We start from the raw sequence: 14,577 nt of genomic DNA on the forward strand, positions 1-14,577 counted from the left end.
TATAAAGGCAGCAGCAGGAAAGCTCAGTCTACTACTACTAATATTTATTTGTATAGCGCCAACACATTCCGCAGCGCTACTAATGAACTACAAATCCTAGAAGGGTCTTCAGACAGCTAGAGCCAGATCAGCACTGGGTCACCCTGTCGGTATACTCCGTAACTGATGGAGTGCTAAAATGAAGTTACTTGGGACAGCATCAACACCTAATACTTCTACAGTTGTGTGATCAAGGGACATTCCTGAGATAATATGGCTTGTAAATACAGTAGTCACTAAAGACTCCTAATAATAGAGACAGTGGCATCCAGTTTTCAGTCATGCCTGCACTCTAGCTTGCCTTGCCTGTCAGTCTTTACTGTAGTTTTGGCTTTCTGTTCATGAATAAGGTTAACAGAGCAGCAGGACATAGTGGGAGGATAAGAAGAATCCGTCATATATAACCTTGTGATTATCACCTGTAACAATGTTTCTCCAGGCTGCGATCTATATGGGCTTATATAGTGGGGGTATCTTTAATATACAGATTATTTAACCTACTTAGGTTAAGATATTTAAGGTTTAATAATACCAAGACTCTTCAAAAATGCAGCAATCCTTCCAGCGGTGAATGAACTCTCTGTAAAGTCCCCTCTGCGGGTGTCAGGTCCTATAAACAAGCATCAGCGAGCCAAGTAGGATGCCGGTGACACTGAGATGTCACCAAGGTGTGTGTGCAGGAGGGAAGGCGGCAGGGCACACAGAGGAGTGAACGGCTACCTCCAGAGAACACAGCCTTCAGCATCTCTGCCTGCGTTTATGATAGAATGTGACAGGCGCATTTAGTGGCAGCCTCTTATCAGAGTGACTGATGCACGCCATCCTCATCTCTACACTAATAATACACTGGGTTCTACTCATCTCTAGTCTTATCCAGTTGTAACAAAAGACCCAGACCAATTCACACAGCTGAGTGTTGTTACAATGTATCAATGCAAATTTCAGTGTGAAGTCCAAGATAATGATCTGGAAATGTATTATTATTGTATTATTTTTCTATACATCCCTCACATGGTATGGTATTTTATATAGAAGTGAATCTCCAGCTATCAACCATGTTACACAATAAACTAAATACTAACACAGTATGCTGTGAGCTCCCCCTAGTGGTGGCTGCAGACAGAAGGAATGTTACAGGTCTATGCAAATGATATGGAGCTCTGTATTGGAAAGAGCTATGGTTGCCACATAGAGATATTATGAGATCAGAATGGTGGGACTATTTAGAATAATTAAAGAAGACCTCTCACCACCCCTAGCATGTACGTGTTATTACATTTCTGTATTCCTATTAAAACTACTATTCTTGAGTTGTTCTGTCATTTCTTTGGAAAATTTACAAATAAATCAACGAATGGGCATTACTCTTTACCAAGTCAACAGGGCATTTTCCTAAATGATCTAGTACTATCATTACTAGACAATCTCAGGCTGCACAGGGACACCATCCCCATCTGGTAACACCCAGTGTTCCTAATCTTTTAGGATGAATTTTACAGAAAAAGAAAAAAGCAGAATTATATGAAAAGATGCCTTAGAACTGTTTTTCTATAGGGAATACAAGAAGCTAAAAATGACATGTTCCAGTGGCGATAGGTCTCCACATTGTCATGTCAAACACCTTATAGTTAGTGTTCAATCTGTGGACATCACTGGGAGAAACGCACTGTAATGAGCACCATAAGTCTATGGAGCCTGTCCAGTTAGACAGAGATCACAGCGAGTAGGAGAGTGAAGTGCCCTACCATGTGTACCATGTAGCATGCATTAAAGGGGTTATCTAGCATTTAAAAAGTTTTTATATTATCACTGCACTCTTGGTAAACAACTTCTCTGTGCTCCCCCAGTGTGGCCTCTCCGGTGTCCCCCACTGACTGTAGCTCTGCTACTTCTGATATGAACTCATCTCGAGAGTTACAGCCCGCTTAGCCAATCACTGGCTTGCATATCCAAGTACATAAAGCAATGTTTTCGACCCAATGGGTCTTAATCAAGCATACTTTATGTACTTGGATATGCAATCATTTTGAAGATTATTCTGCACTACTTTGGATGCTGTTGGACTTCTTTGGTTATATTTGTCTGATATGTCAAAATTTTGTCTAAATGACAAGACAATTTAAAGCAGCTAAACATTGGTAAAAATAAGCCCATGGCTACAGAGTGCTTCTTATCAGGATTACAGCCATATCTATTTTTCCCCCATAGTCCTTTCCAGTGCTGTGTTACTGATTAGTAATATGTAAATGAAGCTCAAGTGCTCAGGGGGCATTCTGCGGCACAGTAAATGCTCAGGGTTAGCCCTTGAGGTGGTGAATAAGAGGGAATGGGTTGGTTAATTCAGGGAAATGCCCCCTGGGCACTTGAGCCTCATTTACTTAATAACAAAAAGGCTTACATCTCAGAACTGAAAAAGAACAACAGCACTAAAAAAAATAAAAAAATAAACTGATGTTTAAGCCTGGACCATCACTCTAATGGCATGAACTAGACAGGCTTCAATGACCAGTGCTGTGTTATATGATGCTCTATTGGCTATAGAGTATAAAAGGATCAGAAGTTTCTAAAAGTTAAAAAGGTTGTCTGACCAATTTTTCTTATTGGAATAGAGAACCACTTGTAATCTGTCCCTTTTCCTTAGGGCCATACAACATGGCCCGATCACTAATGTAAGCAAGCGGCAATCTCAAGTGGCCGTCCATCATTATTACATTTTTAGGCTGGAATAAACTAAAACGATTAGCCAATGATCCTTTCCTCAGCTGATCATCATTTATTACAAGGAGTGATAATCTATCAAATCGTCCTGATCTGGCACATTATGGCTCGGTGTAATAGGGCCTTTAGTTGTTTCCTCCATCCTTTTTTTCTCCTCTGTGTCCCTGGGGATACTCTGTTCCCTTAAAATGCTGGGATCTTTGGTTCAAATCTAGTTATGGATGTTTTTGTCTCTCGAAAATACTGTGTCAAGTAAAGAAATCATATGCATGTAGACAGGGCCCACTCACTGGTAGCAATAGAAAACAGACAGGGAGCGTGCCATCACAGGAAGGTAAGAAAACACAGGCAGAGTGGTCATATAACTGAGCCTGAGAACACAATAAATGCTCTAAATAAAAAAATGAAAGTACATACAACACCAACAGAGGTCAAAGCATTGCAAGTTTATTGAAAAATCCATACTAATTAAAGCTGATAAATTTCCCCCAAAATTAGCATGTACAGGAAGAGCCATTGACATAGTATAGAACCATCATACTTACTAGGTATTATAATTACAGATTAGTATGATAATGTACTAATGCATCAATAAATGCTCTAACATAGGAAAGATGCAGAGTGAGGAAGAGTTATCACCCTTAAAAGGTTGGCCCCACACAGGAACCTGACCCTAATAATCTCTAGATAACCCTAACCCCCCAAACCTCTGTGGTTTGTTCTCTTTTAGCTGCAGAGACTGCATTGGTTAGGTCACACCTCAGGATATAGGGATCCCTGCTGGTTACAGCTCCAGAGGCGCAGAGGTTTTTCTGGCACTTTTAGGAATCTCAGCTAAATGAAGCGAGGGATTCTCTTCTGTGTTGTACATTCCATTATGAGGATATTACATCTACACTTCTTCTGCTAATGTTTTCCAGTTGGTTGGATATCGGCCCGACTGCAATAATGTAAATTACAAAAGCAGTAAAAGCGGAAACTTAAAGGGAAACTCCGGTAATTAAGTTGAATCCCTCACTCTGGCCATTCACCAGAGACTTCACCAGCCTCCAGAATGAATCATCTTTATCTGTACATGGGGAAGTACATAAGTACATCTGGGCCATTGTTAAGTGCAGGGGGATGTGGGTGACAATTCCCAATAACTAATATAGTCACCTGCCTGGAAGTGGCGTCATTCTATGGAGATGCAGATCCATCTAATCAGCACCCAAGAGGTTTGCCGGGAAAAGTGATTATGAATTATCAAAGAGATGTCAATATATGGAGGCAGCCAACAGACTGTAATGAAGAAGATGGAATATCTAGCCTTTAGTTGTACATTTTTGCTTTGTATGTGTACAAAGTGTTACCAACTAAAGAGCACTGTGTCCTCCAATAATAAAGAAGTCAGATATCTGCATTAGTTATAACCGATTCTCGGAAAGTTTGATGACAGTCCAAAGGAACACTCCAGGCAATGCTAATACATTTTAGTGCAGGATCTGGGGAGGGGCACAGGCAGCCCTCCCTACACAACCTGCACTAGGCAGGGTACAGTGTATTGGTATTCCTAGAGTGTTCTAAAGTCCCAATAAGTGACTTTATGACATGCAAACCGGACATATTACAAAACTTATTCAAGGTCCGGCATCTGGGAACCCTACTGAGAACTTGCTGTCCCTCCCGTTGTGTGTGCATGGTGATCACTCTCCATTGATATAACTGGGAGTCCCCCAACCCCTGAGATTATAACACAACCGATTCACGTAAAAACCATCAGGTGCTTTGTCAATCTAACACTAGTATCCCTATAAGCATCCTATCATTCTTCACTCACCTTCACATTTCTCCAGGATATGCACAGTTTCTCCAAGTTCCAGAGTTAACCCTTGAGGTACTGATCCACGGAAACTAGATATGACTGAAGCAGAGAGACAAGACAGATTAGCAGAGGTGTAGAACTCATTTACAGCTCATCATCAGTACATTGTGTGCCGCGGTTCCTGGTCTCATAGTGTGTGTGTGTGTACATGTGAGTGTGTGTGTGCGTGGGGGTTGATGTTGTGCAGCACCTCCAGATCGTGACAGCACTTACAGGCTGAGGGATGTGACATGACAGGGATGCAGTGCACGGCTGCAGTGTGACAAGTGTGATCTGTGCAGCTGCAAATTAATGGAATCATTTAGTGACTATGATATAGAGCAGTGTAGGATTGTAACACTGTGTCCTGCCAACAAGATACATTGTAACGCTGCATGAGAACAATGCGTTGTCGCTGTATGACAACACTGTCATGTGGAGCAACAATAAAGTGACACCAATGCTGTACCACAACCTTGTAAGAGTGTAAATAGAGTCAGCAGGGAGTGTATCTATTGTCATTGCTTACAACTGGAACATTAAATAGATTGTTGGCTGATGTACAGAAACTTTGTAGCAATGTGCACAGTGTGGGTGGTGTAGTTACATGGTCCCTGTGTGTGATATGTCAGATAGTCATGTATGGCGACACAGTAATTTTACATGTAATGTGGCAGCAGGTGTTTTGCATGCAGCAATGATATGCAACGTGTGTCACAGCAATGTAGAGACTGTGGATTGAAGCAATCATCCAAGATGGTGATGATTTTGGCCGTAACAACAATATGACTTCTGCATCTTGTGGGGTTGTAAATGTTGTGGCAGCTCCACTCTTTGGCTGGGATCTAGATGACAGCTGCATGTTGTGAGAGCGTTTGTTGGCACGTGTGAGGCTGCGCTGTGACCCCATGAGACAACTCCGTACAGTCAGGCTGTGACCCCACAAGACAACTCCGTGTTATCAGGCTGTGACCCTGTGCTGACAATTCTCCAGTCTCATCAATAACCTCGGATCCATTCTGGCGTCTGCTCAGAGTCTGTAGAGCCATCTAAATGGACTGCGTCAGCACCATATCTCTTCCCCTGTGACACCCTGACGGGGAGCGCTCTCACTGCTGCTGCTTCTGCAGTACTAACCCTTTCAATGCCACAGCTCTGCTCATCAAAGCCGCCTGCCAAGAACCTGCTGGTGTAACCCACTCCAGGCAGACATCTCCAAAAATAATGAGTCGACCGTCACAAATAGCACATGAGTAACAGGCTTACTCACCCCCTACACCCGCTCCCAGGCCGCACCGAGCCTCCCACCAGGGCAGTCACATCATCCCGTGCTCCCAAAGACAGATGGCTCTCAGAATACAGTATCGAGATGCTGCCCCCCAAAGACTTGTACTATAATACTATGTAACCCATTCATATCAGTAATAATCACTGTAACAGATAGAAGACAACAGCCATGGCTGATCAATGCAAAGACGACTAAGGCCGTGGGTAAACAGATGAATCACAGCACTACACAGCCTCAGGGAGGTCTCAGTACAGGCAGGAAACACAACGAGGGGCCCAAACCAGAGGAACCCCTGAAATATAACACAGCAGTGCTGTAAGTGGCACAACATGACAAATCCTGTCATAGCCCAATAATCCCACTAGACCAGGACTTCACTAATAGAGTATACAGTGGCTGTGGAAAAAAAAAACCTACAACTTCTAGAAAGCCCTGGCCCACAACTAACATCTGGAAGATTCCACCACACAGGTAGCCGGGGGGGGGGGGGTCTTTATTAGTCTGTACAATCCATTTAATGACCCAATTACCTGACAGACTCAGCGCATGTTTGGTCCGACCTACATTTTATAGATCAGCTCTCAAATAAAAGGAGCCGAAAGCTATAACTAACATCATCAACTACAAATCCCAACATGCCTGTGGGGTCATTCATAGTTGTTGGGTTAAATGAGATGAGATGGATCTGCGCCACACTGAGCCCGGCTTCATGGAAATACTATACAGAGTACAGAATTCCCATATGAAGATACGGGGCACTACTACACATGAGGCTAAATACTCAGCAGTGCTCACTGGAGTTGTGGTTATTGTTCCATATGTTCTTGTCCTAAGGACTTCTTGTCCTCACACACTTATCGCTCTCTGGGTACTGCACAACCCCAACTCCCTGCCTGTAGCTGCTGGGGCATGATGAGAGTTGTAGTTCTGGAACAGCTGGAGAGTTGCAGTTAGTAAATCTGGCCCTATTATGCTTCTTTAAGAAAATTCCCGATTTGTGCAAAGTCCCAATGCCAAAAGTATGAATGTAAGCGCAACGTTTACCACGAAGTGGCCACATGACTGTCAGTCAAACTGTGACGCAGATTTTTTTCCATTGAAGAAGATTTCAAGATTTGATTTGCGAATATGTCATTTGTAGATGTTCAATGAAAATGTCCTTGAGAAAAGAATGTCACTTCAGACAGTGATGCGAATCACCTCATCCTTCCTGTACCTCTGCAGTCACACTCCTGCACACACAGCTCTGCGCAACAAACACCCACACACTGCTGCACTGTGTACCCTCACAGCAATGATGTACAGATGCTCTGCAGCAGCACAGGCTGCTCACATGTACAGAACCCGGGGGGAAATCAAGTGTACAGGGGGGCAGGCCAGAGCAGGCATGGAGGGGGCGCCACAGGACCACCAGCTGCAGCAATATTAATGCAGTCCACTAGCCTTGCACCAGCAGATAAGGGTTAAATGATCCTTCCTGGCTGTAATAATAATATAATATGTCAGTACACTCATATTATGTGTGCTGTCTGCATAGTCATCGCTCCATACAGCCAAAGGGAATATCTACCATCCATCCGTGCAAGTGAACCCCCACCACACACACACACACACACACATACACACATACTTTCTGCATCCAGCTGGAAAAATCCATAAAGAATTCTATACATGTAAGTGTGAGGAACACCTGGAATATCAGAATGGCCCTGTCCTGTTACATCTGTAATAGTTGTTGCTAGTAATTGTTATACAATTCCTGTACAATGCTAAACAAGACGCATCCAGCAACCAATCCTGCGGAAAGTCTGATGATCCAACACAGAATTGCAGTCTAATGTGGAGTCAAAGAAGAGGCAATGAGCCCAGTATTATAGGAAGGCATGAAAGATAAGTGCTCATGATAGGAAGAGTTCTTACTACTGAGGTTTATTTTGATAATCCAGAATATCTAATAATCCAGCAACGGTTAGGTGTAAGTGATGTCACACTAGTGGCAGTAAAACAGACAACCTGCTCACAAGAGCTTCCAATCTATAAAATGTTTACACTATATATGACGCAATTGTCAACACATCAAGATCTGCCCAGAAACATGGAGATCAGGCAGTCAACAAGGCAAAAATAGTCAGCAAATAACATAAGTAAAAGGGAACAATGCCTATGTCCCTGTTTAGCTGACAGAGTATATATCTACACTGATATTCTATAACAAACTCTTAGAACTGAAAAACAAGTCAATTATAAAGTTGCAGAACCTTCCTATATACATAGATTATGTTGTAGTCCCATAAAGCTGGACAGAATCTCTCAGTGATTATACTAGGACATCGCACATCCTGCAAGTCCCTAAAACAATGTCATAGTTTCCTATATGGCAGCTATAGGGTACTGACAGGGAATCTGGTCAATGAAATACATAGCGGGAGCAATGTCAATAATGACATTATATTTTGGGACTACTTTTCATGCCTTTCTCTGTGTAACTCCAAAGTCAAGCATCACTTAAATGGGTATTCCCATTCCAACTAATATAGTTTAACTTGTAGGACTCGTCAATAGAGATGAGAGAACTGAGTCACTCCAACCCAGACTCGTTCCGAACTTTGCTAAAAGTTTGGTTTACTACCGAACCAAATTTTTTACATAGTTTGGACAGGTTCAGGAAGAGGGGCTGCACATCTCAAAAAACAAAAGGTTATTCTCACCTGTCCACACCCCCCACAGTGTCTTCTTGTGGCTCTCTCCGGTCCCGTTTCGGTCGGAGAAGAGGGACCCCGGGGAGTGTGGACATGTATGTATAATGAGTTGCTCTTTAAAAGGGTTATCCAGTGCTACAAAACATGGCCACTTTCTTTTAGAGACAGCACCACTGTTATCTCCAGTTCAGGTGCAGTTTGCAATTAAAGGGGTTATCCAGTGCTACAAAAACATGGCCACTTTCTTTTAGAGACAGCACCACTGTTATCTCCAGGTCAGGTGTGGTTTGCAATTAAAGGGGTTATCCAGCGCTACAAAAACATGGCCTCTTTCTTCCAGAGACAGCCCCACTCTTGTCTCCAGCTTGTGCGGGGATTTGCTGCTCAGTTCCATTGAAGTGAATGAAGCTTAATTGCAAGCCGCACCTGAACTGGAGACAAGAGTCGTGTTGTCTCTGAAAGAAAGTGGCCATGTTTTTGCAGCACTGGATAACCCCTTTAAGCTCCATTCACTTCAATGAAACTGAGCAACCAAACCCCGCCCAAGCTGGAGACAAGAGTGGGGGCTGTCTCTGGAAGAAAGTGGCCATGTTTTTGTAGCGCTGGATAACCCCTTTAAAGTTTGGTTTAGCACAAACCCAAACTTTACATTAAAATTCAGCGAACCTGCCGAACCGAACTTTTAACAGAACTTTTTCTACTCGTCAAGTTAAATATTTTGGCAAACATTGATTCAACAAGATTTTATTGAAAAATTTTCAAAAATAACAATAAAAGGAAATGGAAAAAGGGAAGTGAAATGTAATATAGGGAGAGAATTTCTCCGAACACATAGGAGATTACTCGGTATATAGGAATAATCTGAATGAATAAACTGAATGAATACGTCAGTAAGGAAATATTAAAGCCATATAACTATTTTCCAAGAACAGTGGAGATCTAAAATATAGTAAAAGGAAAGAAAGGTACAGAAATGCTTATATTCTTAGGTTATAAAAAATGAAATAAAAAGGTTTGCCAGAAAGATTTTATTTCATATCTCAATATAATCCTGGTAAATTAAAGGAAGGGGAGGTCGTCATCTCCAGACCCTTTGTATTGGACACATTTGTGAGCATGCTCTGTGGGCTCATTCTACAGGGAAAGGGTTGCTGAGTTGTGAACAGCTATTGTGTGTACCTGTTATCTATATATATAGTGTCACCTCTCATTGTATTTCTGCCTGTACTGATAAGCAAGGCACTGCTGGGAAATGATCCGTAAAGAACGGGAAGTCTCAGCTTAGTTTTAGGCCTAGTGGCCAAAATGAAAACTGCAAGAATTCAGGATTATTTTACATAGACAGTAAAATGGTCAATTGTCTGGTGACACATTCCCTTTAATATGGCATACCCTACAACTTTAACTTTGTTAGTTGGGATGAAAATCTCCCTCTAAGGTATACTTCCACCTTCCAATGATTTCTTCATATACTTTTTTCCTGACATTTTCTACCAGAAGAGAGTGGAATGGTTTCTGGACAACTGGCCATATTACTGCAGTGCTGGTCATGAATAGGACAGGTCCCTATTCACACACTCACTACTGTACTTCCTCATCCCCATGCTCATATCTGAGGTCTCTGTGAATTAAGGTCAGACACAACCCGGAGAGAGCGGCAGGAGGGGCTGGCGATCCACTCGGCCAAAGGATTATTTAATGCTGATTTGATTATAACAATCGTGTTGTCCACCGTCTCCTGCACAGACATAATCCCGACCTTTCGTGCAGCCGTTACTGACTCGTGGTTAGACTGTTCACATGCTGCGGTTGTGTTACACCCCATTAACCGCAATGTAACATTGTCACCCCCAGGGCATGAGCAGGCCCAAAGACACCTCTGCTATGCTGCAAGACATTAGACTGGGTTCACAATGCGTTTTCACGTATGTTTAATATGTATATTTTATACTGTTAGATAACAGCGTGTACATTATAGGGATGCTTAAAACAGATACTGCTGTACGTATAAACATGTATACAAAAATGCAGTTTAAACCCAGCCTTATAAATGGCGCATGGTTGGTACAGGAGGGTCCAGATTTGGCATTGGAGCTAAGAAACCCTGTTACCCTCTGTATATGACATGTAATTGCCTCCTGCACCCCCTACTTATCTGTGACCCTACAACCCCTCTGCTGCTCCACTACTGGCTTGATGAGATGCCTATGGAGTTTTATTGCATGTTCTCGACATAATGACCTCAGTGCTTGCTCAGCATCTCCTCTGATGCTCTTAACCAGTTCTACCCAGACCTGATCCCCAGGGACGCCATAGGACCGTGCATTCAGCACTAGTGGGACAATCAGCTCATCAGCCATTTAGGATGCAGGGCTTGTAATTTGATAGAAGTGGCCATAAAATCCAGCTGACCGAAGGCTTGTGCAAGCGGTAACCAGGCAGCCTGTGAGGAAGGGTCTATTATGGAGTCATCCCTCAGGCAAAGCAGAATGCAACAGGGACCACCATCTATAACAATTCACACAATTCAGCTGACTTGTACACAGGCTGACCAGGATGGGGCGCTTATTCCTGCTTCAATCATTCTGCAGCCACACATTTAGTCTATGTTCACACACAGCTTTTTCCACCTCTTTTGAGATGTCAAACATCCATTTTGCCACTCAAAAACTGTCAAAAAAGGCAGTTTTTCTAATCGAATTGCATTGAATTCAATAGAAAAACATCTATCGCTTCACATGTATTTTATCCTTTTTCTGGTCTGTTATTTTTTACCCACATATCACGATGTTTTGTAGATTTACATTATAAAGTAAAAACGCTTTTTTTTTTAGCATACATAAAAATGTGGTCTACCATGTTTTTGTGTGCTCTAAAAAAACGGATGCGTTTTGATCCATTTTTTTTATAATGGAAGTCAATAGGAAAATGGATGCACAAAAAAACATCCGGGTTTTCCATAAAACGAATGGAAAAAAAAAACCCATTGCAGATATGCAGTGTGAACCCAGCCTTAGCTTTATTTACAAAAATGGACACTCACTCTGATGCCATGTGGCAGGTAGAAGGTTCACTGACAGTCAGTGCTTTGGCTTCAATGATCTGTCAGAAAAATCTCTGTGTGTAATAGGGCCTTAACATGTATGGGGGCCTCATGGCTGACAGACGATGTGGGTAGAGAAAGGAGTAAGGTGTGACAGATTTTCCCTGCCCAATCCGGGATAGTTCATCCAACAGCTATTGAAGATGTACATACACCCTAAACATGGCCACTTTCTTGCAGAGTCAGCATCACTCTTGTCTTCAGTTTGGATGCAGTTTTGCAACTCAGTTCCACTGAAGTGAATGGAGCTTAATTGCAAACCACACCTGATCTGGAGACAAGAGTGGTGTTGTCTCTGGAAGAAAATTGTCAAGTTTTTCTAATAACCCCTTTAATAGACTTGAATCCACCATCAAAGTTGTCTGAATTCAAGTGACGATTTACAATAAGACTACTTGCCTAACACTGTGTAGGGTCACCTATGGGCTACCAAGACAGCTGTGACCCATCATGGCATGACTCCACAAGACATAAGAAGAACAGTCCTGTTTATAGATCTGATTTGTTTTTCAGCTCATCCCATTGGTCTGCAACAAAGTGAAGGTAGGTCTTATGTGTCAAGGTAACATGCACATGAATGCTGTGGGGCTTGTTTCTTGGCAGAACACTGTCTAGAGCAGACATGTCAAACTCTGGCCCGAGGTGCCATTATATTTGGCCCGCCAGACTATTTCCTTTTTTCAATAAATCTGGCCCGCTAACATTGCAGATTATAATATGGGAGGTCCGAACGGCCGCTCAGATCTCCCATATTATAATTTTACAGCTCCAGAGCTCGCGGGAGGCGCCGGACGCACGCACGGTGACTTCAACACGTTTCCGGCGTCTGGATGCGGATCACATACTTCTAGGCCGCAAGCTAAAAATTGCCTGCGGCCTTGCAGTATGTGATCCGCATACTGTGGGGGAGGGCTGGCTGCTATATCACATACTGTGGGGGAGGGCTGGCTGCTATATCACATACTGTGGGGGAGGGCTGGCTGCTATGTCACATACTATGTGGGAGGGCTGGCTGCTGTATAAAAGACTTGGGGAGGGCTGGCTACTGTATTACATACTGTGTGGGAGGGCTGGCTGCTGTATAAAAGACTTGGGGAGGGCTGGCTGCTGTATCACATACTGTGGGGGAGGGCTGGCTGCTGTAAAAATGAGTTGGGGAGGGCTGGCTACTATATAAGAGACTATTGGGGAGGTCTGGCTACTATATAAGAGACTTGGGGAGGGCTGGCTACTATATAAGACTATGGGGGAGGGCTGGCTACTATATAAGACTATGGGGAGGGCTGGTTACTATATAAGAGACTTGGGGAGGGCTGGCTACTATATAGCATACTATGGGAGAGCGCTGGCTACTATATAAGAGACTATGGGGGAGGGCTGGCTACTATATAAGAGACTATGGGGAGGGCTGGCTACTATATAACATACTAAGGGGGAGGGCTGGCTACTATATAAGAGAATATGGGGAGGCCTGCCTACTATATAGCATACTATGGGTGAGGGCTGGCTACTATATAAGACACTATTAGGGAGGGCTGGCTACTATATGAGACTATGGGGGAGGGCTGGTTACTATATAAGATACTATTAGGGAGGGCTGGCTACTATATAGCATACTATGGGGGAGGGCTGGCTGCTGTATAAGAGACTTGGGGAGAGCTGGCTACTATGTAGCATACTATGAGGGAGGGCTGGCTACTATATAAGAGACTATGGGGGAGGGCTGGCTACTATATGAGACTATGGGGGGGGCTGACTACTATATAAGAGACTATGGGGGAGGGCTGGTTACTATATAAGAGACTATGAGGGAGGGCTGGCTTCTATATAAGAGACTATGCGGGAGAGCTGGCTACTATATAAGAGACTATGGGGGAGGGCTGGCTACTATATAAGAGACTGTGGGGAGGACTGGTTACTATATATGAGACTATGGGGAGGGCTGGCTACTATATAAGAGACTATGGGAAGGGCTGGCTACTATATAAGAGAGACTGTGGGGGAGGACTGGCTACTATATATGAGACTATGGGGGAGGGCTGGCTACTATATAAGAGACTATGGGGAGGGCTGGCTACTATATAAGAGACTATGGGGAGGGCTGGCTACTATATAAGAGACTATGAGGGAGGGCTGGTTACTATATAAGAGACTATGGGGGAGGACTGGCTACTTTATAAGAGACTATGGGGGAGGACTGGCTACTATATATGAGACTATAGGGAAGGGCTGGCTACTATGTAAGACTATGGGGGAGGGCTGGCTACTATATAACATACTATGAGGGAGGGCTGGCTACTATATTAGAGACTTGAGGAGGGCTGGCTACTATATAAGACTATGGGGGAGGGCTGGCTACTATATTAGAGACTTGGGGAGGGCTGGATACTATATAACATGGTATGGGGGAAGGCTGGCTACTATATAAGACACTATTGGGTCACCATTGGGAGGGCTGGCTGGACACCACTGACAGTACCAGGAACACAGCACGCAAATCTGACAGTGCCAGGAGCGCCGAATGCCCTCTTCAATAAATATCATGGTTGGCCTGCGACTTTGTCTAATTTTTTAATTTTGGCCCACTGTATATTTGAGTTTGACACCCCTGGTCTAGAGCATGACAATGCCTCTGCCAGCTTGCCTTCTTCCCACAGTGCATTCTTCCATTGTTCCAAGGTCCGGTTCTGAGGCACATGGCAGTGCACTAATAACTGCATACTAGGAACATCTCAGAAGACCTGCTGTGACAGTCTTACCCAGTTTTCTAACCATCACAATTGGTTCCTTGTCACAGACGCTTAGATCCTTACCTTTGACAATTTTTCCTGCTACCAAACTCAACTTTAAGAACTGACTGCAGCTTAAAATATACCAGCTCTTGGCA

The 14,577-nt window shown here is 43.4% G+C and overlaps 1 protein-coding gene across 2 annotated transcripts in view; it reads right to left on the bottom strand.

Annotated features, from left to right (window-relative positions):
- The window catches only part of DOCK3 (dedicator of cytokinesis 3), a 150,582-nt gene that overhangs the window by 105,307 nt on the left and 30,698 nt on the right, over window positions 1-14,577 (bottom strand). For both annotated transcript variants that reach the window (XM_069966557.1, XM_069966559.1), the window contains exon 2: window positions 4,577-4,660. In XM_069966557.1, the coding sequence (XP_069822658.1) occupies window positions 4,577-4,660 (84 nt within the window). The remainder of the gene's footprint in view (window positions 1-4,576; window positions 4,661-14,577) is intronic.

The sequence above is a fragment of the Dendropsophus ebraccatus genome, chromosome 4 (genome assembly GCF_027789765.1).
Source record: "Dendropsophus ebraccatus isolate aDenEbr1 chromosome 4, aDenEbr1.pat, whole genome shotgun sequence".
Lineage (NCBI taxonomy): Eukaryota > Metazoa > Chordata > Amphibia > Anura > Hylidae > Dendropsophus > Dendropsophus ebraccatus.